This window comes from Xyrauchen texanus, chromosome 37, assembly GCF_025860055.1.
Source record: "Xyrauchen texanus isolate HMW12.3.18 chromosome 37, RBS_HiC_50CHRs, whole genome shotgun sequence".
In the NCBI taxonomy this organism is placed as follows: domain Eukaryota; kingdom Metazoa; phylum Chordata; class Actinopteri; order Cypriniformes; family Catostomidae; genus Xyrauchen; species Xyrauchen texanus.
In genome coordinates, this window is record NC_068312.1 from 19,587,107 (window position 1) to 19,614,643 (window position 27,537).

A 27,537-nucleotide genomic window follows, 5' to 3' on the forward strand; every position below is an offset into this window, starting at 1 on the left:
ATAAATACGTTTGTGAAGCTTCTCTTCTGTGTGATATCACCTGTACCATTGATCTCACTTGTGTAAACCCTGTAAATCCTGTGAATCTCAGTAAAAGCTCTCGTACTTGGCTTCTCTAACTACAGCTTGTGTGGTTTGAATTCCTGACAGTCATATAGCCTGTATATTTCTGCAACAAAAAAAAAGCACAAGTAGAATACGCAATGGCATTGCTCCGAAATAAAGGATGGTTATTACAGCAGTAATGTTTTTTTATTATTATTTGGAAATTATTATTATTTTTCTTTCTATTATTTAAAAAAAATAGTTTTGGACCGTTTTTGTTTGTGAACGTCACTCGGTCTGTGCAAGTTTCTCCTGTAAACAATGACGCGCTTCCTGCCTCCTCCTCCATGACGTGACCTTACAAACAAGCTTACATCATCCCTCTCATAAGCGTGTGTCACAGCGCATCACGGAAGCAAACATTTGTAGTTAAAAAGTATATAAGTATTGTTTTGTTTCTAGAAATAATCAATCGTTTGGGTTCAGAAGAACTTTATTTGTCATGTGGATTATTTTGATGCACCCTAAATATGCATTTTGATCCGTCAAAAAATGGAGGACATTCACTTGCATTGTTTAAAGGATGAGGCCTGAAATGAAATCCTAAAAATCCTAAATTCTGTTTTGATGAAAAAGAAACTCAGATACATCTTGGATGGCCTGAGGGTGAGAAAATTATAAGCAAATTGACATTTTTGGGTGAACAATTCTTTTAACGTGTGTTCTTGTTCTTGCATTACTGTGGCAGTAACAAGCCTCAGTACTCATGAGGGCTATAGAGTTTCCTTCAAAAGTCTGTGCCATTAAACAGGGTATTATTATTTTCAGATAAATTGCTATGAATCCTGTACATTAGCTTTAACTTCATTACTCAGCAATATTCTCTTTAAACTGTTGTTCTGCCAGTACAGTAGTTGACTTGAAAGAAAAAACTAATTGAAGATGTCGACAGTTTACACCAGTCTCGGCTATAGCTCCCCTTGTGGTAACGTTGATACTGCAACGTGTACTTGTGCAGTGTTATGATTTGCGGTTTGAAACATTTCAGAACGCAAAAATGCATGAAATTAAGTTTACATAGCTAGAAGCATATGCGTTCTGTACTGTATTTGTGTAGAATATTTTATGGGCCTTGCAGTTCAGCCAAAACCATACATTCCAGTCTACAGGCCATATAAATTCTTCTGTGGGGTAATCCACATAAAAATAATCCCAAAGCCATACAGATTTACAGAGGTGAACTAAAGGTCAGATAATCCCATATACTGATATGGAGGTCAAAAGTTCAGAGAATACAAAAATTTGAATTAGCATGAATATTACCGGTAGATGATTTTGAGGATGATATTATGAAATACATTGATGCTAAACATAACATGAATAAAAAGCAGCCATAATTTTAAACCAATCAGCTACATTGGTTTGAAATTTACATTTTTACATTTTCTGAAGCAATCATGGTGCTTGATTGGTGCAAACCACGGGGACATGATGGTGGGTGTTATGGGTGTTTGCTAGGTGGTTGCTTACTGGTCAAAAAAGCATAGATATGGCTCGGGTTCCTCTATTAATATAAGTGCATGGAAATTTTTCGCCCCCTTTTTCATCCACTAAAGTCGAATCACTTCAAAAGTAATAGCACACATGATTTGATGTATCATTCATGTCTGTAGCACACATAACAACAAGATTAAAGCTAGGCCTTTATGTCTGAATGTCCCTTACTAATTTATTGGACTCCAGGGATCCTGAGGAGGGGGTCTGTCTAATGCTCCGACCCTTCGGGTGAAGGCGCGGGGAGGAGAGGGAGTCATCTGTGTGGGACGCAAGGTCAGTTTGCGCACGCTGGTCCTCCCCTCGGTCACCATCAAAAGTGTATACTGGAGGTGGGGTTCCACCAAATGGGATGTCTGCAAATGGAAACAGCAGAGAGGTCAGGTCAAAAGTAACAATAAAGGATTTCATTTAATTTTAAAGATACCTGACATCAAAAGGAGTTTTGTGATGTTTAGTTAATGTATATGTACTTTGAAGCCATTTATATGTACTCCTAAAAGTTGACAAAAATACCTATATGCAGATATTTATGTTAACACAGGAAACAAAACTGCACTTGTCAAGTGATTTCATTGGATCTTTAAATCATTAAATAAATAAAGCAAAATGCATTTAATATAGACCATCAATATAATATCAGTATAATACAATTTCCATTAACAATACAGTGTCAAACACCCACCGATGGGTTCTCAATTCAATCTTTTCATCCTAATTTGGAGTGCTTGATATAATCAATACGTCCTTCAGCAGAGAAATATCTCATACATCTCTAATCTCTTAATCTAATCCACAGAGAGGACTGCAACCCTTGACAAATGAGCATTTATTACCGCCAGAGATTCGCCCTATTCAGCATTAAGACCTTGACATATAATTGAAAGCAACAGATAAAGTCTGACTAGCGAAGACAACTAAAGCCATTCGGAATGTATCGCCTATTTTAAATTTTTTATTGAAAACATTATATGCCATCTCTCTAAATCACAGCCTCAATTAAACCTCCTGTTCATCATTAATACATGACACAGCAACTAAATTATTATAAATGTTTGTTGTAAAACACAATGAATGAATTGTATTTTTTTTCCTTGGATAAATGAAGATAGATTTGGAGGAATATTGTGTAGAACTGTTTTGTAAAACATAATAAAACACAAAGTAAAACCAGAACACAAAATGCAGCATTTGTTGAGGACAGTGCAAACAAAACATAAGAGGCATTTCTAATGCAATTTTTTTTGCTAAACTTGAGCCAACATTTTCGGTTGTTGTTGTGTGACACAGATTTGTTACAGAATTCCAGGGAATACCGATGATACTTACCAAGAAAAATCGAGTCAAGTCAGTTCTTTATAATTCCTCAAGCCTCACACAACAAATGAACAATGAAAGACTAGAGGAGTCCAACTCATGCCTCCGTCCTGACTGAGACACACTTTTACTGGCAGTGAAAGGACAATATGAAACATAGAACCACGACAGCCCATTGGCGGAAATATGAAACCAAAGTCAAAGCACTTCATTTAGGAGAAGACTGGCAAGGCCATATTGAGCGGAAACTAAAACCTCTTAATCACTATGATAGTAATGAATAATTCAACACCATTGTTCTTGTTTTAATTACCATTGATGAGGATTAAGGGCTGCATGGATGAAAAGCTGCATTAGTAATGCCATTTTAATACTGGCATGCTCAGATTTTAAAATTGAGGAACAGCTGCTAAGCTACAGCCAAATAAATGAACTTCAAATAAATTAAATATTCAACACAACTGTGCTTAAAGGAATAATTCACCAAAAATAAAACATTAAATCTCTCATCGCTGCTCTTTTCCATCCAAAAGCTTTTAATGACCAAGTGCTGTGAAACTTCAAAAAGGACAAATAAGCAACGTGAATATTGCAAAAGTAGTCCATACGACATTTGCTACATTCCAAGTCTTCTAAAGACATAGGATAGTTTTGTGTGAGGAACACAGCTAAATGTAAGCTGTTATTCAATGAACATCTTGCTCTCTTAGCTCTCATTCGCACTTCTGCATATTGAAACAGCATGTTGCAATCAGTTTTGAGACACAGAAGAACAAGTGACATTTGGCATCCACGTTTGAATATGCACAAGCGCAGATGAGATTTGGTCACAACGTGTTTTCGTTTCGGAAAAGAGTAACATGAAAATGTGAAATGTCTCCTTTTGTCTTCCACAGAAGAGAGGAAGTCAAATGGTTTGCAATGACAAGAGGATATACAGTATTATAATATGTAATGATTCTGAAATATTACCTTTGATCAAGGCAGGCACTGTAAAAGTGAACAAAGTGGATAAAACTCATTAACATTTTAGGAAGACAGATTTGATGTGCCCATAAATGTACTATAAATTAAGACTATCCTTCACATCAAGTGTGATTCATTGCAGCACTGGCTAGGGAAATTATGAATCCCCAAAGACTAAGTTGTGAGCAACAGTGACATTCGTGAGTTATTCCTCTGTCTGTTTTTGTAGAGTAACTTGTCTACAAACAGTCATTCATTTCCCCCAGTCTGAACAGCTCAGCACTGGCAAGACATCCAGACGTAAGCATATCAACTAGGTGTCTTTCTTATCTGGTGTCCTGATCAGCTCAGTCAACACTGGAAGTCTGATGCTACTGTCTAGATATTTTTCATCCAATTTTTGATTTGCTGCGGTATATTTTACCTTTGAGGGCATATTTCCCTGAATCACATAAATAAAAATTGTGTCGTCCATTTGACAAATACTGAAAAATACGTTCTCAGTCTGAACAATTATGGCTTGACCTATAAAATCAAATCAAATGCAAAAGCAGCTGCAATTAAAGCACAGGATATAATAAACAAACACACTTATACAGGTTATGCAGCTCTCTAATGTCGGTCATAGGAGATTTTTGATGCATTTACAGTTCTGTTTCAAATTTTGGAGTGGTTAAGAAATGTCAGGGTTTTTTTCCCCACATCAAAAATACATTTTTATTAGCCACACATCCAACAACATTCACTTCTGCGACAATATGTACAGATATTTGATCGCCACGTCACTTGTCTGCAGAAGCACTAAACTCATTACTAGATATAGAATAGAAATCATGAATTATATCAAAGGCTAGATAAAAATTGGAATTGGAACATTAATTAACCACAAGGGGCATTTTTGTCACTTACAGTGGCATTTTTGCCCCAAGCACTGATCATTTTGAAACTCTGATTTAAGCACTATCCGGTTTTGTATACACACACCCACACTCAGCCAGTCAGTCAGGGTCATCAATGGTGAAACCCACACTTATTGATCACTAACAGCTCTTGCTTTACAGACAATGCAAAGTGTGAACTTTACACTTGTTTTTAAGATAATAAACTATCACGTTCCTCTACACATTTATGGCTATGTTCACAAGGGCAGAAAAAATACGATTGATTATACCAAGCCTGCTCGAAACCACTTTGGTTAGTGGTTTGGAATCCGATAAAAAACATTTTGTTAATGTGTCTTAGTCAGAACAGTCAGATCGGATTCATGCAGGTTTTTTGTCATTCGTTGTGTGTGATGGTTTGTTTTGTCAGGTGATGTGACAAGGAGACATAGGGTTTGTTCCAAAACCTAGTAAGCGTCCTCCGGAGGCAGCATTTTAAGACATCATAGGCACACTCCCGATGTGAAGGCTGTTCCAAAAGGTAGGTATCTTAATCATACTGCCTCTTAGGGGGGCCTGGGTAGCTCAGTGAGTAAAGACACTGACTACCACCCCTGGAGTCGTGAGTTCGAATGTGCTGAGTGACTCCAGCCAGGTCTCCTAAGCAATCAAATTGGCCTGATTGCTAGTTAGGGTAGAGTCAAATGGGGTAACCACCTTGTGGTTGCTATAATGTGGTTCTCGCTCTCGGTGAGGCACGTGGTGAGTTGTGCTGGAAGCTGCGGAGAATAGCGTGAAGCCTCCACACGAACTATGTATCTGGGGTAACGTGCTCAACAAGCTACATGTTAATATGCGAGGATTGACGTCTCAGACGTGGAGGCAACTGAGATTCATCCTCCGCCACCCGGATTGAGGTAAGTCACTATGCCACCACAAGGACATAGAGCGCATTGGGAATTGGGCATTCCAAACTGGGGAGAAAAATGGGAGAACATAAAAAAAAAAATCAGGCTGCCTCTTAAGATATCTCATTTTAGCCAATTTCTAAGGTAGGATGTATCCTTCCCCGAGCAGGCGATCCCAGAATGCACCATAATGAGATTGGCGGACAAATAAAGCCAATAAGGCGAATGAAGCAAGAGAAATTAAGATTATAAATATACTGATAAACCAATTGTGGCAGCGGGGGCGTGGTCAAGCGCCCGTCCGGGAGAGAAAAGCGGTAAGGGCGCTCACACCTGAGCCAAATTATGTCTAACACCTGTCTCTAATTGCAGTAGAGCGAGGAGAGCGGATAAAAGGCCAGCAGCCACAGAGCATGGAGAGAGAGACCGACAGCAAACCCAGCGTTTGAGTCCTCATTGTATTGTGTGTGTGTGTATGTTACTACTGCTGTCACCAAAAGGGAATTAAAAGGCTTACCGTGTGCTGAAGACCTGTTTCCTGTCCTCCATCCTTTAACTGTTCTACACCAATCAATACTGAAAAGTAAATAACAGTTTAATATGACACAAAACTGAATCTTTTAGTCACAATGTGTGATGTGCGTATTTAGACTTATTAGAGGATCGCGTCGTATCTCTTGCATGACCTGAATTTAAATCAGTTGCAAATCGGGTGCCCCGTGGACTGCACGTGATTTGCACATATTAGAATGTTGCGAGGAGCTGCCACCTATATGTAGAGATTTCTGAATCCCTCTCTTATTATTAGGCATAATTTCAGTAAGGATGCAGCCATAGAAGACAGCTACCTATGTAGGCAGAAAACAGCGGGGCAGCTCACTAAGTTTTGGAACATATACTGTGTTCAGTATGGCATAAATGATGGCACTTCAAAAGGGAAAAACAATAATGACAGGATTGTTCCAAGCAGGGGTGTAGATTCCAGGGGGTGGGGGAGGTATAATCAAAATGATCAAAACAAGCAAGTACTACTCCTCCATTATTTATACCATGATCAATGGAAACATGTAAATGCTTCACACTGCAACCCCCCCAATTTTCAAGCCAAATCTACGCCCTTGGTTCCAAGAGAATTTTAAATAATAAATTACTTAAAAAGTGAGTTCAGTATGAACATTTTATTACGCCCACCAACAGTAGAACCATGTATGCTTTTTTTAAGGGAACAGGGAATAGGGATGATCACTTCTGAATGTTATGCAGCCATATGTCATGCGTATTTTGGCAGCCAAAGCAGTGCAAACCTCTTTTACATTAATACAGACGTTGTCTTTACCTACCCAAAGAGATGCCGCCCCAACACAATAAGGTATTGAATGTCCCATGTGAAGTTGTCCCGTATGGGACTTTGTAATTTCAGTGAATATATGGGACTTCCCGGCTACAACGAGACAGTTGTAAACCCTAGCAACAACAAACATTTCATATGCAACATCTCCTGTTTTTTAAGCCGTTGTCTGCGATGAATGTGGTAATATTTAGATAGCGACTTGCAATGTGATAAGATCATGTGACAATGATATTTCATTCTTTTTTTAAAGTTTATTGTGGAATAATTTCAGTTACTCTTTAAAAAATATTTAACTTTTTATATATTTACACTTGCAGTCAATTATATAAAGTCAAGAATTTTATCATGTATTGCCATTGCTGATTTTGGCTTTCTGTGATATTTTTGTTCTCACGAACCATGTTTAATAAATGGATGACTCCTCAAACCATTAGCAATCAGTGTTTGTTCAAAGACTGAAGCATGACTGTCACCTACTGAAAATGTCTCTCCTGCACTCTCTTGTTGTTTTCTGGTCAGAGATCTACAGCAACAAGTGTTTTGCAACAGACTCAAATCATTCAGCAGTCTACAGGCTAAAGAGTAAATTAAGATGTTTAGAGTGGTCAATGATGGGAGGAACTGGGAATTAAATCACCTCACAGAGAAACAGGAAAGAGAGGACTCCGGAAACACGGAGGCAGACCTGTTGAGTGGCCTGTTAAAAAGAGAGAATAATAGACAAGAGCCTGAACAAATAGAGATCAGGTCAAAAAGAGAGAAAGCAAAAGAAAATTACACAGATAAAGAGAGGTCTATGTTTGAGAGGAATGCTGTTTGAATGTAGAAGGAAGAGCCATGCCAAAGGGCAGTATGTGTTCTTTTGTGATTAGCCACTAGCATTGGGATTATGAGAAAAACAATTCCTGTCCCCAATATCCCCAAGGCTTTCTGCAAAAAAGTCGTACAACAAAGTTTCTAAAAAACCATACAAAAATACAAATACAGCAAAAATGTATGTATTTATTACATAGCTCTCTGAAACACGTTTTCAATTTTATTTTGGTCAATTACGGCATTGCACGTTAAAATATAAAAAATGTGTATGATGACCAGTCATTTTTTTCTTTTTTCTTTCTTTGGTAAGTAGCCATCATGTATTAAGTAAAACAACGACAAGCTTTAGATAGAAATAGCTGGTGTGGAACAGAGCCACTGGTCACCGTGACCATGAATCAGCCACTGAGGAAGTGTGTGGGGATGTGTGACCAAGACACTCAACTTTCCACAGGAAACACACATGCATGTGGGCAAGGTCATCTTTCTAACAAAAACACATATTTACATATAAACCCACAACTCACACACTCATACATATGCTCCCACACACTTTTAGCCAGTTAAGAGGTCTGTGAAACAATCATAAAAAGGCCAATACAGGTAGTACCATATGTGTAATATGTTCTCAGATGAAGTTACAGAATCCGAGCCAGAACCCTTTGATAAAAATGAATAGGCTAATTGAAGATCTGCTACTTTCAGTGTTCTATGGAATTGCTAATTTCTCCTCTGTCCTGTTGAGCCACTATCCCTATAACTGAAAAACATCTAAATTCATTAGCCTTAATCTTCTTTCAACATTTAAGAGCCACAGATCACCAGTATAATGCTAAACAAGACAAGAATTCCTTTAGGCAATTTCATGTCTGCACTTGTCCAACCAAAGAATCTCTCATGCAGCTCTGTCATACAATTTCACAGATGTAAACAAGTTTTAAAAAGGCTTCAGAAGAAACAAAGCAGTACAAATGTCCTCCGTTTCCCTGATACATTCATTATTAAGAAATTGTGTCTGAAATGCAACAATAGTATATAATAATATAAAGCTAGTATGCTATATATGCCTCAGAGACCAGCCATAACAAAACTGCATTAATTGCTTATAGCAATTAAACAATACAGAATAAAGTTTTTTTTTTCTTTCTAAATCTGGGTTAAAACTACAGCAGCTCACGCTCTGAAATAAATCAAAGCAACAAGGTACAACAAGCACAATTCTCCACACGCCCCATGGAGAGTGAGAACCACACATTATAGAGACCATGAGGAGGTTACCCCATGTGACTCTACCCTACCTAGCAACTGGGCCAATTTGGTTGCTTAGGAGACCTGGCTGGAGTCACTCAGCATGGATACGAACTCGCGGCTCCAATGGTGGTAGTCAGCGTCTTTACTTGCTGAGCTACCTAGGCCAGCCTGACTTGCAGTATCTTATCTTAATTGCCAACATGTTTAGTTACAGAATTTATTTTATATTAAAAATATATACCGTATAAACTTGGGTAAATACTTGGGTGGGCTTTAGTGGTGAAAAGTCTTGAATTATTTCACACAAAAGGGCCAATTCAGTACATAAAAGATAAACAATAAACTACATACAAATGTAGACATTCAACGCTGTCTAATAAAACTTTACAGATGGTTATAGACTGCTCCGAGATGAACATATCCACATTTTAGCTTCCTAGCTTGCTGTAGAAAATCCAAGCATTTGTTCCTGCATGCCTAAAAATTAACATTTTAATTATTATAACAGTATAATTGTGCAACCTTTAAAAATGCACACAAATATCGAATTTTACATAATTTCTCCAAAATGCACTATCAAGAGAAAGTATGCAAACTCATCACATAGCTCAACAAGAGGCAGGATTCACAGTCATGATGCAATAGTAACATTTCTATCCTGTGAAAAAAATAAAAATTAAAGACAATCTTCAGCACTGCTCCTGAAAGTCACCAAATAATCCAGCAATTAAAAATTATGACACATCTCCATGTTGTTAAGTTTATAAAATTCTTTATTAAGATAATTAGGATGTCAGAATAACTGAGCAAAAAGACCACTGTATACAGGTCTAAATGGGGTCTAAATGTTTTGTGATTGGATCACAAAAACCACATACAGAGGTAGTCAAAAATTGTCAACGCTTATCTTTCTGTATGCGTCCCAGACAGCATCGAAGCACCATCCCTCACCTGTCAACAGGTTTGGTGAGTAACAAAATACATGTAACGGGTTATTGTTTTCCTGTAATAATATCTAAAAATCCTTAAAACAAGATCAGTTTGATTGATCTTGTTTTAGAAACAACACTGCATAAGATATTTAGGTTTTTCAGAGAATGTATTTTTAACATGTGTATTTTGTCTTACTGCACTGACAGATTTTATAGCCAAAACAAGTGAAAAACTCTGAAGAAGTGCTGAAGAAGTAATCCAAAGTATTTACAATACATTACTGACATTGAGTAATCTAACAGAATACATTACAAATTACATTTTACAGCATGAATTCTGTAATCTGTAGTGGAAAACATTTCCAAAGTAACCTTCCCAACCCTGCCTGTCAATCAACCTCAGCTCTAAAACAAGAGTTTAAACTTTGCCGGTCGTGAGTGGTTTAAAAGGAAATAACAGTCTGACCATAAAAATTGGAAAAAAACTAACACATGCACAACCACAAGAACTTCACAGATCTTCTTCTGTGTATCTGATATCAAAATTCAAGTGACAGATGGGAAGAACACACATCTGAAGCTCATGTTAACGCAGGTCCTCCACTGAAACAACTGATCATTTTGCTCTAAGTGTTGTGTTTGTGCTTAGATTGAATTTCAAATGCACCTGGGAGAAAAAGCATGCCGAATGTATTCATGCTTTCCTTGTCTTTTCTGAATTTTTGCTGTTTATTATCATGCAGTAACATACTGACATAGTTTTTGATGTATGTCGTCATGAAATCAGAGACCCTCCTCTCAAAAATCTGAATGCAAGTGGTCACAGGAGACGCATTTAATTGACCAGGTGTAAACAGCAATGTGTCTCACCTGACCACATGTGATCGGATCAAAACTTTAGCAAGCGGTCAAAAGCTCTAAACTCATACATAAAGGCCTCTAAGGCAAAATAAGATCAACAGGACATACATGACTGTGAAAATATAATTGTGGCACTCTATTATGGTTGTTTTAGCTGTAACATGTGGTTATTGTCTCTCAAATTACCGTAACACCTCAAAGACCAACCGGTGGACATTTTTTTCCCTGCAGAAGGGGGATGATGTAAATATAACAGGCAGGAAAAATGCTCTTCAGTGGACTTAAAGCCATTCAACTGTTACTATTTTGGATTAAGCAACTTCCTGTTCATGACACACCGTCTACAACCTATTAACAATACTGAAGCAACATCACAAAAAGATAGCACATAAACTCAAATCTAGTGTTGTGTGATGGCTATTCATTCCTTTTATTTAAATCCCTTAAGTCAATAAAACATGCTGACATCCTATCTCTCCCAACAGCATTCAAGCAGTTGATTCAATTATCATTTTTAAAAAGCTTAATTATATTCTTTCCTTGCTAATTAAAAAAAAATTTCCCCAATTATTTTATTTTTATTTATGTATCTTCATTTGTCATGTTTCTGTGTATTTTATTTCTGCTCTATCAATATTATATTCTTGCATCTCTTTGCATATGTGTGTAATGTATTTGTCTTTCTGTAAAGCAGAAAAGTGTAAAAACATTGTTCTATAAGGTGCTATTTCCTTGTTTACTGTAAAAGTAACAATAGAAAAGGAACAAGCATATATACACAGAGGAAACAGGTCAAGTATCACTGTCATGTCTGTATGTTACTTATCTTCATGCCTTTTCAAATATTTAAACGAGTCACACAATTCCAAAATCTGAATTGTGAAGTTCCCCTAAAAACATAAATAATTATCAATGAGCTATGATTAAATTTATACTTGCTTGTTTTTATTATATTGATTATACCTCGCCCCCACCCCAGAATCTATGCCCCTGCTTGGAATGATCCTTGGGGACCTCTAGTTGAGTTTACACAGAATTGCCCACTGAAATTTCAAAGTATTTTTCAAGCCTTTTTAAGATTTTACAAACTTCAATTACTTTTCCAGGCCTGAAAATCCTAATTTTAATTTCTAGTTTATCCATGAACAAGGGAACCTTGACTTTATAAATCAAACAAACAAAATCACAAGTAAGCACTGATGAAACTTCACCATTAACATATCTAGTCCTTGATTCTTAAGCTCAATTTTTCTCAACAGCCTGAACTCATAATATGAAACCATTACATCTCATCTTCACATTTATAGCCAGCCTAATCTTTCCAAACACAAACTGGGTATTAAAATAAACACATATGTGGTCTCTGCTTCCCACTTGAATAATCACTTTGGCCTTTGTCAGGCAAAGATAAAGTAATTGTGACACCTAAATTCAGAGGTACAGCACCCGATCGGGACCCGTTAATGACAGGGCTCTTGCCATGCACTCCACATGCATCGATTTCAGCAGATGCGTCTGAGAGTAAGGAGAAAAGTGGTTTGGTGTTAAAAGGATTTGCTCCTTTAGTAAATCAATTGAGCTCTCGTCAGCATGGTCACCTGGGAGGCTTGTGGTCACACGGGTGAGAGTGGAAATGGATTTTACCAGAAAATCATGCAGACATGTCTATCCTTTGCTTGGCTACAAGAGGCAACTAAAAAATAGCCTCCATCAATGGCAATTCACTTAGGACAGCCAATTGAGATGTCAAGACAAGATTTGTTTAGATGTATTCTGAGGGAAAAGAGCAGCTACTCAATAGATGGTATACTTAACATACTTTATATCGTTCCTATATAAAACTATGACCAATGCTGTCTAAAGACTATATTTTCATAGCATAAAATGGTATTAGTAATTCTGTGACAGCCTAATGTCTTGCTTGAGCCAATTTAGGAAGTGGAAAAGCATAGCTGAGCCTAATACTCACAAAAGGCATGAAAATAGCAATGTTTTTTCAGGAGTTTTAATATGCTTTATCTCACGGTGGAAAAGAAAATCACATGGTCCTTGTGTAGCATTGTGTAGCTTTCATTCCACAAAACAATGATTAACTGAAAAGTTTCTAGAGAAAGATGTTTCTTTTTTGCCATTTTTTACCTATTATTGACCTTAAGACATGCCAGTCTATTGCATACTGTGGCAACTCAAAAACAAACACAAATACAATATTAAGTTTCATTTAATGAACCAGATAGCTTTCAGCGGTGTTTGATGTAATGGCAAGTGATTTTCTAGCATGATTAATCAAGGATAAGGTGTTGGAGTGATGGCTGCTGGAAATGGGGCCTGTCTAGATTTAATAAACAATTACTTTTTTCAAATAGTGATGGTGCTATTTTTTACATCAGTAATGTCCTGACTATACTTTGTGATCAGTTGAATGCAACTTTGTTGAATTAAAGTACCAATCTCCTTCCAAAAGAGCTAAATCTTTTCATTAATCCAAAAATGTGGCCACCAGTTTATATATATATATATATATTATATATTTTAGTGGTGGATCGATATGTTTTTTTTTGCCGATATCAAGAGAGCAGTGTGGCCACACAATTTAATAATAGTAAATAAACATAAAATTGCTAAATAATAATAATAATAATAAACTCTTATTTATCACTATATTTACTCAATTTCACACAAAACTAAAACATAATATTGGATTTTAAATGTTAGATAGGAGTTTCTTCATATATATGCACATTAAAAAAACTTTATATATTAGGAAGGAAATAACAGTACACACCATAGTCCAGCAACCATGGATGGCATGTTCAAATTAGCAATTGCATTTTCTCAAAAAATAATCAAACCAATTGTACATACAGTGCACAGTGAATAAGACATTTACTTATAGCACAAGTGATGTACATTTACCTTGGGCTGCATCTGAAAATGTAGGCAGCTGACTTGCTACATTGCGGTCTAATCAGTTAATGGCTTAACTGACATCTGTTTTGAATGAATGGCACTCTTAAGGAAAAGAAAAGAAAAGCTCCTTATTTTCATCATACCTCTGTATACAGCCTCCGGAGGCAGCATTTTCCTGGTTTCAGACGCAGCCTTGAAGTTGCACTCACGTGGATCTAGCCCAAGCCTCAATTTCCTGATAATTTAAATGGCCTGGATAACCAGCTTGGATTGTTATGGAGTGACCATCATGATTTGTGAATCAGAGGAACTTTTGATCCTGAAGTTTCTGGCTGATAGAATTCGAGCTTCAGAGGAAGATATTAGATGAGTGCTCAACGAGAAGATAATGCTGGATTTTCGTGAGGTTTGTGAATGATATCTGTATATTTGCAAATGGTATATAATACAAGTTTTATTGATATTTGCCTTTTATCATTAGAAAAGTTACAGGGAACTGCTGAGGAGAGCCTGATAGAATACGTGCTTTAGAGGTAAATAAATGAGCACTCCACAGGATTCTTGATCTGTTCAAGTTGTGTGAGGTTGGTTTATTATTTATATTCTGTTTAAATGAGATATGCGCATATTTGCAGATGGTATATGAAATTAGTTTTATCGATATTTGTATTTTTATCATTAGACAAGTCAGTTAAATGTTACAGGGAACTGTTGAGGAGAGAGAGGGAGAATGAAACAGTTGAGCACTTTAACATTATGAGCTCAAATGCATCTGCCGTGGGTCTGACATGTGGACCGTTTAACTGAGACTTTGTTGCACACTAGACTATTATTGTAGTAACATGATGGCACGTAACAACAAAACGAATCGTGACTGGTCATTTACATGTCTCAGTTGCTTCACATGCAAGTAGGTGGTTTTCTGCACCCTCAGGAAAATATCTGCCAAATGGGAAAATGTATCGCTGGATGCGGATAATTTAAAAAAGTCAGAATATCGGGATCGGTGATATATCGTTGACCACTAATACATATAATATATATATATTATATGTATTAGTGGTCAACGAAGCCACTGCTCTAAAACTACCATAAAAAAGCCAGACTACAGTTTGCAAGTATACATAGGGACAAAGATCATACTTTTTGGTCTGATGAAACAAAATTTTAATTGTTTGGCCATAATGATCATTGTTATGTTTGGAGGAAAAAGGGTGAGGCTTGCAAGCTGAAGAACACCATCCCAACTGTGAAGCATGGGGGTGGCAACATCATGTTGTGGGGGTGCTTTGCTGCAGGAGGGACTGGTGCACTTCACTAACTGACTCTGTTATACCAGTGTTGTCTGGAGGAATAGGCCAAACCAACCATCTAAGCAATTAAGCATTGGCAAGATAATAAAACCAGCGGTCGACATGGCAACAAAAAACCTGTGGGATTTAAAAGCTTAAACCTTCAATAAATCTGCAGTGTGAAATGTTTCTGCTTATTTTGCATTTTGAAAAGGAATAGTGTACTGGCCAAATATCCTCAATTGTTTGGAGTTTCCAAACAGACTTTACAAGCAGACCCCATCTACATACTGAAAAAAATAAAACCTCTGGGCCTGGGAAAGTGTTGCACTGCTGCTGGATCTGAGGAGTTCAACCACACACCGCCTGCTGGTTTGGCTGATGGCCAGATCCCTCATGCTCCATCTAAACACATCCATCGTCCACTGTCTGGTTTCATTATGAAGGGGATGCATCAAGGGTGGACCATAACAGTCATTAAATCTCTTGATGATCAGGCAGGTCAAGGAGAGCTAATGAGAATTGAAGGTGTGGCAACCAAACATACTCATTAAACAAAGATAAAATAGCTTTAAGTGGGCACAGGGGAGAAATATCAAAGCTTATAAATACCCAAGTCTGTTGTACAGTGTAGGACTGTTGTAAAGTCTTAAGTAATATTTGTTGTAATATACTTTTATTTTCTCATCTGATTCTTTTGAAGTGCCATTGCCTCCCTTGCCTCCATGGAAAAAAACACTCCTGATACACACAGTGGATCACATGATGTGCATTAACTTTAGGAACTTTATCAACACCAGTTCCACTCAGACATATCCTAAATCTTACAAGAGACATACAGTATCTGACTTATAGGCTACTCTAAACCAACCACTTTACACACACGACTGCACACCAGCCCTTGAAGCTCAGCACCTAGGCTCGTAGGCCACTTTACATTTCATTAGCCATGTATTTACCACACTTCTCAAGCAGCTAAGACATTCCATAAACACTTTAGGGAACGAGCACAGAAGGCACTTTCAGTCCCACCAGGGAAGCACTGTAATCCCTAGAGGGGGATCAGGGCACACAGTAGACGAACAGTAGAAAAAGCTTTGGAACTTTGTTTCTATACAGTCTCATTTGCTTGACATTATGAGGTACAAGAGGACTGCAAGACATATCTGATAGATCAAGGGCGATGTGTTAAGTTGAAGGGTGCCGTAATAGGCCGAGGGGGCCACAATATACAGAAGGGGACAGTGGAAACACAATTCCCCTCCCACCCCGTTTGTCACTTGCTCAACTTTTTTTCAACAGAGTCGATTTTAGTTCCCAGTCCACTCCTGGATATACTATTAAAAAGTATTTGGACACTTGACTGGTTGTCAAACTTAGTTGAATATGTCCATTGTTAATATGGACATTGTGAATAACAAAGGTTAGAATACCTCTGTGAACTTGAGGGTCACTGACTTCACACAATCATTAAAAGTGTAATAGTTTTGTTAATTTTATAGGCACTGTCAGGTTAAAAAAGTATAAAAGTGCATCTCAAAGACACCTGTGCTCTGTTATATCCATTGCGTCAAGTCAACACTGTAGGTTTCTTTACCACAAGAACGTACTCGGTCTAAATGGCTCCAAAGAAAAGTAAAGTTAATTCTCAGTAAAGGTCTAAAATCAGTTTGCAGATGCCATTAGGTTTGATATTTTGTTGTCTAATGCAATGACATCATGCATTTCGAAGTGTGACTTGGCATCTGTATAAGAACCTGCACGTGTGTCTGTGAGATAAAATGAATGGGTACGGCTGAGATTGGTGAAATATATCAACAAATCTGAAGAGAGGCAAAAGGACAAGACAGTTGTGGAAAATGGGTAGCATGTGTTATGATGTTACAATGAATTACTAGGGATCAAAGCCTTGTAGACAGCAAAAAAATTAGGTTGGATAGGTTTCCCTGCAAGGGGGTAATTTAGGGGAGGGGGTGGTATTGTTGCAGGCAAAGGGGTTGGTGCAGAATAAGGACAGGGGGGTGACACGGGTGAGTAAATCTAAGGAGAAGCACAGAGTGCACGTACAATAACAAGACTGCACTGTACTGAAGACCTTAGGGAAATGCATGACATTGTCACTTTTTATTCACTGAATGAAGAAAAGAAAACAGTGGAAGCTGAAATGGAAAATCATCAAGAAAACTGAAATCGCTTGCAAGCAGTTTACATTCATGTGTTGACAGATTTCATATCGAAATGATAAGTTTGACCAAAACATATCTATTGGCTATTTTAATATAGCCAATAGGCTTTAGTTAAATTACAGCTATGAACCATGATTTGCTACTTGCTAGTTGGTTGCAGGATGCTTAAAGGGGGAGGGACATTCTCATTCTAGAGAGCATTTGATTCAACAAAAATGTGTGTAGTTCAAGATTTTTAGTCATCAAACATCAATATTTTGGTCATTTTCCTAGAAGAAAAATGTAAAATTAAATAAATATAAAAAGGTTAAAAAAAAATTACATTCATAAATGTGTTAAACATTAATTTGGTGAACTTTTTAGGAGCATATAGATGGCTTAAATCTAAAAATAGACAAAAAAAAATGCACTAAAAGCTACCAATCTCAAATCTGTATTTCATGGGGACATTAAAAGGGGGTTATTTTTGTGAATCAGATCACTGCAGAAAAATGTATTTAAAACCCATTAAAAACATCAACAGATGTCATAGGAAGCAATAAAAACGAATCGGTTACCTAACGTAACCTCGGTTCTCTCTAGACGAGGGAACGAGTATTGCGTAAGCTAGCTTACGCTACGGGAAAGATTAATCTTTTCTGAGATATTGAAGCCAAAAAATTATCCTTAATTTTGTATCATTTGTCAACGCAGTGCAGCAACTGCAGACCTTGAGCGGGCTAGCTAGCGAGCTCATTGGTTGCTCTGCGGCAACTGCTGCAGCCTATAGACGAACTTGGGCTGAACTCGCGTCCAATGAGAGGCGTCCGGCGCTTACTGCATCAAAGCCCGCCAAAATGGGCGTGGCTAGAGTGCATATAAGCGTATTTCGTAGGCTGGAACCCTGGTTTTCATTGAATGAAGCGAAAGTCGCTCGTGGCGTGAGCACGGCCGGCTACGCAATACTCGTTCCCTCGTCTAGAGAGAATCGAGGTTACGTTAGGTAACCGATTCGTTCTCTTACGAGAGATTCTCTCGTATTGCGTAAGCTAGCTTACGCTACGGGAACCCATTGTCAATGCTGTGCGGGCCAAGCATCCACTGCATGAGCCCCGGGGGTGGGGGGACCCGGGGGAGCCCTTGTGAGTGGGGAAATAATATTTGGCCGGCAAGAGTGCGGGCCAGTGTGTGTGTGTGTAATACATAAGCACATTGTGGGAAGGGAACGACACAGCGGCAGTGCCGGTCTGTGTGGAATGAGTCCCATCAGTGCAGCTCACCAGGGGAGCTGTAGCGTATTAAACCGCTAGTAGTTTTGCCTGCAGGGTGGGCACTTCCAGATTGTAAAATCTGACAAAGGTGGAGGGGGAAGCCCAGCCCGCTGCCACACATATGTCGTGAATGGAAATCCCACTGGACCATGCTCACGATGAGGCCATGCCTCTAGTGGAGTGAGCCCTAATGCCCAACGGGCATGGCAGGTCTTTTGACGCGTATGCGGCAGCAATAGCATCCACTATCCATCTAGACAGTGTCTGTTTCGAGGCGGCGAGACCTTTGGTGCGCCCTCCGAATGAAACGAAAAGCTGCTCAGAGCGTCTGAAAGAGGCGGAGCGCACAGTATACAATCTCAGTGCTCTGACTGGGCAAAGGAGATTGGCGTCGCGTTTGCTATCGGATGCTGGCAGCGCCGATAGGGAAATGACCTGTGCTCTGAAAGGAGTACCGATCACCTTGGGAACATAGCCGTGTCTAGGCTTTAAAATTACCTTGGAGTCACTTGGTCCAAACTCAAGACACGCAGCGCTAGAAGGATCACCCACGCGTGCAGCGCCCAGCACTCTGGGTGGGGATGCCAGATCGTGCCGCAAGCTTGAGAGAGGAGATCTGCTCTCACTGGGATGGGCCACGGCGCTGTCAGTGACAGCTGCGTAAGCTCCGGGAACCATGTCTGATTCTCCCAACGCGGGGCTATGAGGAGCACCGAGTGACGCTGCTTCCTGATCCTCTGCATTACCTGTGGCAATAGCGAGATGGGAGGGAAGGCGAAAGCGGGCGGTTGGGCCAGTCCTGGGCCAGCTGCCCTCGCTCGAGAAAAATATTGGGCAGTGAGAGTTCTCTTCTGATGCAAAGAGGTCTATCTCTGCTCTGCCGAATATGCGCCATAACTTCTGGACTGTTTGAGCGTGCAGGGACCATTCCCCTGGGGAATATTGTCTCTGGACAGTCTGTCTGGGCCGTCGCTCAGGTGGCCTGGCACGTGCGTCGCCCTCAGCGAGCGCAGGTGGCACTGGGACCAACTCAGTATGCATTTCGTCAGATGGAAGAGGTTCCTGGATCTGACACCGCCCTGACAGTTTAGGTAGGATACCACAGATCTGTTGTCCGATCGGACCAGGACGTGGTGACCCTGAATGACCGGGAGAAAGCGCACAAGCGCGTACTCGACCGCTATCATTTCCAGACAATTTATGTGAAGGAGCTTTTCCTGAACTGACCATAGGCCAAAAAAAACGGAGAGCCCTCAGAGACCACGCCCCAACCCGTGTTGGACTTTTTGGCGAGATACAGCTCCCATCGTCACTCCCCGCTGATACCATTCGGCCACTGTCCAGGGCTGCAGAGCTGAAATACAGGTCTGAGTCACCTTGATCGGCTGGCGGCCTGTGGCCCAAGCCCGGCGAGACGCGCGGGTGTTTAGCCAATGCTGAAGCGGGCGCATGCGCAGTAAACCCAGCTGAAGTACTGCTGCGGCTGAGGCCATGTAACCTAGCACTCTCTGAAATTTTTTCAGAGGCGTGAGGCTGTTCATCTGAAAGGACACGGCTAGTCGCTGAACACGGCGCCGCTGTGTAGATAAGTGAGCCGCCATTGCCACGGAGTCTAGTTCTATTCCAAGGAAGGAAATTGCCTGACTGGGCTGTAGTGAGCTCTTGGTCCAATTGACTGCAAGACCCAAACTGTTCAGATGGCTGAGGAGAACTGTTCTGTGAGACAGAAGCTCCGTATGTGACTGTGCCATAATCAGCCAGTCATCCAAATAGTTCAGAATTCGCAAGCCCTGACTCCGCGAGGCGTGCGAGCGCCGCATCCATGCACTTCGTGAAAGTACGGGTGCTAAAGACAGGCCGAACGGAAGGACGGTGTATTGATAAACCTGGCCGTCGAGGCGAATCTCAAGAATGGCCTGTGATGGGATTTATCTGAATCTGAAAATAGGCATCTTTCAGATCGAGAGAGATAAACCAGTCCCCCTGGCGCGTATGTGCAAGGAGTTTCCTGATTGTAAGCATTTTGAACGGTCTTTTTGCAAGAACCTTGTTCAAAACCCTGAGATCTAATATTGGTCTGAGGCCGCCGTCTTTCTTGGGAACAAGAAAATAACGGCTGTAAAACCCCGACTCGCACAGCGAAGGCGGCACTTTCTCTATGGCCCTTTTGCACAGAAGGTTTGCTATTTCTGAACGAAGCATGCAGGCTGCTTCCGTGTTCACAACAGTTTCGAGCTGGGCTCTGAAGCAGGGAGGGCGGCGATCGAACTGTAGCAAATAGCCCTGTTTTATTGTGCTTAACACCCATTTGGATATCCTGGGATAGCTTCCCACGCTTTGAAGCGTAACGCTAGAGGGTGAATGGGCAAATTGCCCTGATTGCCGCACACAGCAGCTGAACAGAATGTGTGAGCCGCTTACTGTGCTTATGCATGACTGCTCGCAGACAGCAGGGACAGGCTGTTCTGTGAGTGACTTCCGATTGAGGTGAATGGGGAAAGAGTCACATCTGTTAAGTGATGCGCGAGCATAGTCACAGGCACGGGACTTACATACAGAGAAGTGTTTGCTGGCCGTGTGACAGTGCGGGCAGAGAATGGGCACGCCGCACGTATTCGTGAGCGCGCTTATTGACTCTAACACTCGAGCGGGCTGTGTCCGCTTTATGTGAGTGGGCTCTGATCGGACACGGAAGTGTAATGCTTGTGTGTAGAGGTGAACACTGGATTGTGGGCACATTTTCTACACAAGGCTGGTCGTGTGACAGAGCGGCCAGAGAAGGGGCGCGCGACGGATTCGCGGGCGCGTTTATTGACTCTAACACTCGAGCGGGCTGTGTCCGCTTTATGTGAGTGGGCTCTGATAGGAACACGGGAAGTGTAATGCTTGTGTGTAGGGGTGAACACTGGATTGTGGGCACATTTTCTACACATAAGGCATGTTTGCTCATTACAAGATTTCTTTGGGTCGCCGTGAAAACGCAAGTGAGTGCAGGCAAGCGGGCAGTATCACCGGCTTGTTGGCTGCTGAATCCACCACTGCAGTAGCCTGAGAGAAGGGGACTGACAGAGGGCGAAGCTTTGACGGCTGTCCGGCTGCGGCGGGACTGAGCCGCCGCTTTCTCAACAAAGCTAGGAGGACTTCGGTTGCTCAGGTTTCAACGCAATCTTAGGCCGAGGCCCGCGGGGCGGCGGTCTCGCGGCGGCTGTCTGAGCGCGACCTAGGGCGGCCGCCCTGTCGACGCTGAAAAGTCTGGCTTTGCTGAGCTGGGTGCTGTGAAGAGGCTCGTGCAGGAGGCTGGTCACATGGGCGGCCTGCAGAGGAGCTAGCGCGACGAGGCAGGAAGAGATTCATGGCTTGGGTGGCTTTCTGGACTTCCGTGAAACGGTCAACAATGCCACTCACCGCGGAACCGAAGAGACCGGACGGAGAGAGCGGCGCGTTGTCCGTCGCGCTCCTTAGATCTGAAACAGCCTCTGGGTGTCCGCCTTTCTCATCCCATTCTCGAAGGAGGTCCGCTTGGAGGATCTGTAAGACGGCCATGGAATGCAGAGCAGATGCGGCTTGTCCGGCGGCGGCATAGGCGCAGCCAACACAGGCGGAAGTAGTTCTGCAGGCCTAGATGGGAGCACCGGTTTAGACCGCCATCTCGCGGAGGGCGGGCAAAGGTGTGCTGCTACCGAATCCTCTGGATTCTTGGGCCGAGGAGGAGGCTTGGGAGCCTGACCACTCCTCGCTGTCCGAAGCCATGATGGAACAGCAACCCTTATCCTCCGCCTCGTCATCCCAGATGGCAGCAGTGCGGCCGCTCGGCGGCAACTGCGTGTCCCGGGGGCGGGAGGGTGAAAGCGAGACTCGAGGGAGAGGCTCCGGCGAGGCAGTCGCTTCTAACACCGGTTCCGCAGCCTTTGGGAGCGGCGCTTCTTATTGCGTGGCGAACGAAGCGGCGCTGGGCGGCTTCGGTTTTGCATGCTTCGAGTCGAGCCCGCAGGGTCGACATCGAAGCTCCTCGCAGAGGTCGCATCCGCCGTCAGCGAGGGCGAGCTCTGCATGTTCCCGCCCCAGGCAGAGAGCACAGATGAGGTGGCGGTCTCCGGTGCTGAGAGGAGCGCGGCATGAGCCGCAGGAAGTGCGAGGCATCTTTAAAAAGACGCTCGATGCTCTTTTGTGAAGTTCGCTGAGGAACTTAGCTTGCTCTAAAAAGGATACGTCGCCGGATGGCGAGCTTCGCAGGATGGCTGAAGGTGGCGAAGACGGCCGGCTTCTTCGAGCGCTGTCCAAGCTTGCTAGATGCCCCTCGAAGGGCGACGCGGCTTCCAGTTCAGAGATGCGAAGAGCTTCGCTGAAGAGATGAAAATCAGGGTTCCAGCCTACGAAATACGCTTATATGCACTCTAGCCACGCCCATTTTGGCGGGCTTTGATGCAGTAAGCGCGCGGACGCCTCTCATTGGACGCGAGTTCGCCCAAGTTCGTCTGTAGGCTGCAGCAGTTGCCGCAGAGAAACCAATGAGCTCGCTAGCTAGCCCGCTCAAGGTCTGCAGTTGCTGCACTGCGTTGACAAATGATACAAAATTAAGGATAATTTTTTGGCTTCAATATCTCAGAAAAGATGAATCTTTCCCGTAGCGTAAGCTAGCTTACGCAATACGAGAGAACCTCTCGTAAGAGAACACTATGATTGCAAACACCAGAAAAGCCAGTTTTTAAGTGTACATTTGAAGTGACAAAACCACCAGAATTTTTGCATGATGCCATTGTTCACTTTCCATCATTTGACATTCTCCTCTGTAATTACAGTAAGAGACCTTTCTATCTTTGTGATAAAATGTTTGCAAACACAGTGAAGAGGACAGGCTTTTTCTGGTAGCTTATTACTACATCCACTTGTGAAAATGTTTCTATTTATCTTTTTTCTAATTTAATTTAATTATTTTCATTATAAATGATATTATCAGCATAACAGTTTGAGAGAAATATTTGTGCAAAACCCGATGATTATGATATAATTATGATCCTGCATGTGAAGTTTCACAGAGCATCTTGTGAAAGCGCTTTAATGAAAGAAAACCTGTCCTTTTGTACAAAGTGAGTTAACAGTTACTGTCACAAATTTGCTTATTTGATTACTGATCACGACATTGTGTGGAATCTTAAATATTTCTTAAATTGTGTAATTGTAATAATGTAATCACTAGCACGCAAGCAACAGCGAGAGTCTTTCGCACCTGCGTTCCAATCTACATCTTGTAATCCTTCCTCATAATCGCGTAGCATGTTTTCATCAGCAGAATGGAGAGACTAAACACGTTTAAAGTGTGACGAGACTCACGCTGCATGTTCAAGCCACAATCTGTTTACTATTTGGCCACTATTTAGCCCTTTTCAGTGAATTACACCTGTAAAATCCTAAAACTTTATTTCCAGGTTTAATTTATATTTTGAATAAACTCAGATTTTTTAATGACACGATGTGGGTTTTATGTTTTCTCTTTTAATCACTTATTTGTAATTTTGAGTGTGACCATGGTTTAAGGAGGGTGTACCTGTATTCTGGTTTGGAAACCTCAAGGAAAAATAGTGGCGTTTTCCTTAATACATCCAAGGGTTTAACCAGGAAATTACTTTTGGGTGGGCCTCAATAAAAATGGATGGGCCAAATGTTTGCCACAATTTTTTTTCCTCTCCAAAATGTCCTTAACAATTAAAACATTGCATTAAAACAATACTATCACACTTTCAGAAATCTGAATTTATCCTGTGATGTGCAAATGGTTTGCATGCACTGGATGAGTCTGTTGGGTATACTGCAGTCTCATCACATTTGAACTTTTTGCTTAGCTTCCCATTCAGCTCATGAAAATGCACTGCGTGATCATGAGGAAGGATTGCATCAAGATGTAGATTGGAATGCAGGTGCTGAATTTATATAAATAAAATAGTCTACTTCTCTCTCGCCATTGCTGGTGTGCAAGTGATTATTACCCCTATAGGTTCCAGACCCTGTTCTAAACAGTGCAAAACAAAGTAATTTTACCAAAGTGGAAAAAAATCATGAAATGGCAAAGGCTGAATGATGTTAAGGGATAGTTCACCCAAAAATGGAAATTCTGACATTATTTACTTAAAGTCATATCGTTCCAACCCTGTAAGACTTTCTTTATTTCATAGAAAAACAAATAAGAAGTTAAGCAAAATGGACAAACTGCTCTTTTCCATATAATGAAAATAAATGGGGGCCAGACGCTATCAAGCTAAAAGTAACCCACGCAACCTGTGCACTATACTGCAATGCTTCTAATGTCATATGATAGCTTTGTCTAAAGAACAGAATTACATTTATTTCATCATTCAACGAAAATCTTGCTTGACAACCGTGGTCAGCATTCACAACATTCACTAGTGTATGGAAAAGAGCACCTTTGACATTCTGCTACAAATAACTCCATTTGAGTTCCACAAAATATAAAGTCATTTTTTGGTTTCAAAAGACATATGGGTGAGCAAATGATGAGTGAATTTTAAATTTGGGTGAACTATCCCTTTAAAACTTGGTCTTAAAAACTACCAATTCAGGGGGACCTGGGTAGCTCAGCAAGTAAAGATGCTGACTACCACCCATGGAGTTCAGGAGTTAGAATCCCAGGGAGTGACTCCAGCCAGGTCTCCTAAGAAAACAAATTGGCCTGGTTGCTAGGGAGGGTAGTGTCACATGGGGTAAACTCCTCGTGGTCGCTATAACGTGGTTCGCTCTCGTGGGGTGCGTGGCGAGTTGTGCGTGGATGCCGCGGTGGATGGTACTAAGCCTCCACACGCGATATGTCTCCGCAGTAATGTGCACAACAAGCTATGTGAGAAGATGCATGTGTTGACGGTCTCAGACACGGAGGCCAATGAGATTCATCCTCCGCCACCCAGATTGAGGTGAGTCACTTTGCCACCACGTGGACTTAGACTGCATTGGGAATTGGGCATTCCAAATTGGAGAGAAAACAAAAACACAAATATCCTAAAAACCTAACTGTGTTGCATGGACAGTAACTAAAAGCTTATTTTCCTATTTATTTCTTTACATGTGTGCTAGCAGACTGCAGTATAAAATAACACATGATTGTGTTTATGTGACTCAAATTGAGAAGCTCCTCCCATTAAGATATGCTCTTTCTCTTCAGCTGCTGATGGTGCTGCTGGGCTCTCCAGCATGCCACCCTGCCCTCGTCACGGCATCATTTACACAGTCTGACCCCAAGGATAACAGGTGACTCAAACACTCATAGATTCAAAAAGGGGTAGTTGGCATGTCTTTAGGCATCTGTAGTGTGAAATTACAGCTCAACAGACCACATAAGTCGACTGTTTGAAAAAAGAAAATTACATGCAGTGGTTTGCTGCTGTTGTCAGGCTTTATGTGCACGTGTTGTCCGTTTGATGTTGTATGAGTGGTATTTCTGATGTCTAAGTTTTCATTGGTTTTATGTGCTCTGGCAGATGATAAAAAGGAAAAACAACAAGAAGGATGAGTGCCAGCAAATACCTCTCTCCATTCCCAACGCCTTAGTGAACTCCACAGATTCTGGCAAAGCGTCAGAATACTAAAGATACTATATTTGAATGCAATAATATATAATGGAAATCAATGATATGGTAGGACCAAAAACTACCAATGAAACTCAACTACCACCTATACAACTCAAAAGGACTTCCAAGCAGAACCCACAAGTGCAGTAACCTAAATGTTGCATTCTCTAGCAAAACTTGCATGCCAACATGAATAGTGTAATTTAAAGGTGAAGTATGTAATTTCAAGATTGATGTCACAGTGAATTCGACAACCGCAGTTTGAAATTTCTGCTGCTTAAATGTATCTGTGTTTACCGTAATTCAAATCACTGCCCTAAGTGGCCGAATCTAGAAATGTGGTTAAAGGTATATATGTATATATGTGCATATGTTGTTAACTCTACTCCCAACTCTAAATGGAATCTCTGAATCGTGCTCGTCAATTAATATGCGAATGCAATTACTTTTGGTTTCAACATGGGAGGTGAACCCAGGTCTCCCACGCTGCTGACGCAATGTACTTCCAGTAGGGATGTGCACGAGTAATAGAGTACTTGTTCTGCACCAGCAACTCAAGTATTGAAAACACTACTTGAATATCCCAAGTTCATTTTCCTTTCCGCATTTGCATGCCGTGAGCAGCGCTGAATTATACTACTTTCTGAATCTCCCTGAATCTCTGATCAAATCTCGCAGTTACAATTGAGTCCACTGGGGGTGCTGTGGCTACGTGTTGTGGAGGTGTTGGGTGAGAGAAGAAGATAGGGAAGAAGTCATCTCTGCAGCCAAGTTATATTACAAGGCAATCTTTGTAATATTTTGGTTCTTATTGAATTCTACTCTATTTGTATTAGGTTTTTATTGGAGTCAAGCATTGCAAGCCAACAAGGATCTGCTTTTATGTTTGAAAAAATGTGACGCAAACTCAGAAGCTGATCAGACCAGTATGTGTGTATGAGCATCAAATCTCTTAACACAGGCAAAAGCATATTTTATAAAAAGCAAACTTTCAACACTTCACCACTTATAATGTGAAATTATAAAAATGTTATAGCCTTTATGTAGACTTTTTGTTTTCCATTTTTATAAAAGCATATTGGTTATTTACCATTTTTCCCAAAAGAAAAACATAGTTTGTTGAAGTCAGTGGTGGACAGTAACGAAGTAAATGTAATTCGTTACTGTACTTAAGTAGCTTTTTTGCATATCTGTACTTTACTGAAGTATTTAAATTTGAGGAGACTTTTACTTTAACTCCACTACATTTCAAAGTCAAATATCTTACTTTTTACTCTACTACATTTTCAAAATCAGTCGTTCCTTTTTATTTATGAGTGGATAAAAACGTAACTGGTCAAAGGAGCCACCAATCACAGTACAGCGCGCACGCTTTGTTTTGAACTTGCCTTGGCGGCATCTACTAAGCACGAACCAGGGGTGCGTTTCCCAAAAGCATCG

The 27,537-nt window shown here is 40.9% G+C and overlaps 1 protein-coding gene across 1 annotated transcript in view; it reads right to left on the minus strand.

Annotated features, from left to right (window-relative positions):
- Nucleotides 1-27,537, minus strand: part of LOC127630746 (breakpoint cluster region protein-like) — a 74,199-nt gene that overhangs the window by 37,147 nt on the left and 9,515 nt on the right. Inside the window, exon 2 of the mRNA XM_052108489.1 lies at nucleotides 1,771-1,955. Coding sequence (XP_051964449.1) covers nucleotides 1,771-1,955 — 185 coding nt within the window. The remainder of the gene's footprint in view (nucleotides 1-1,770; nucleotides 1,956-27,537) is intronic.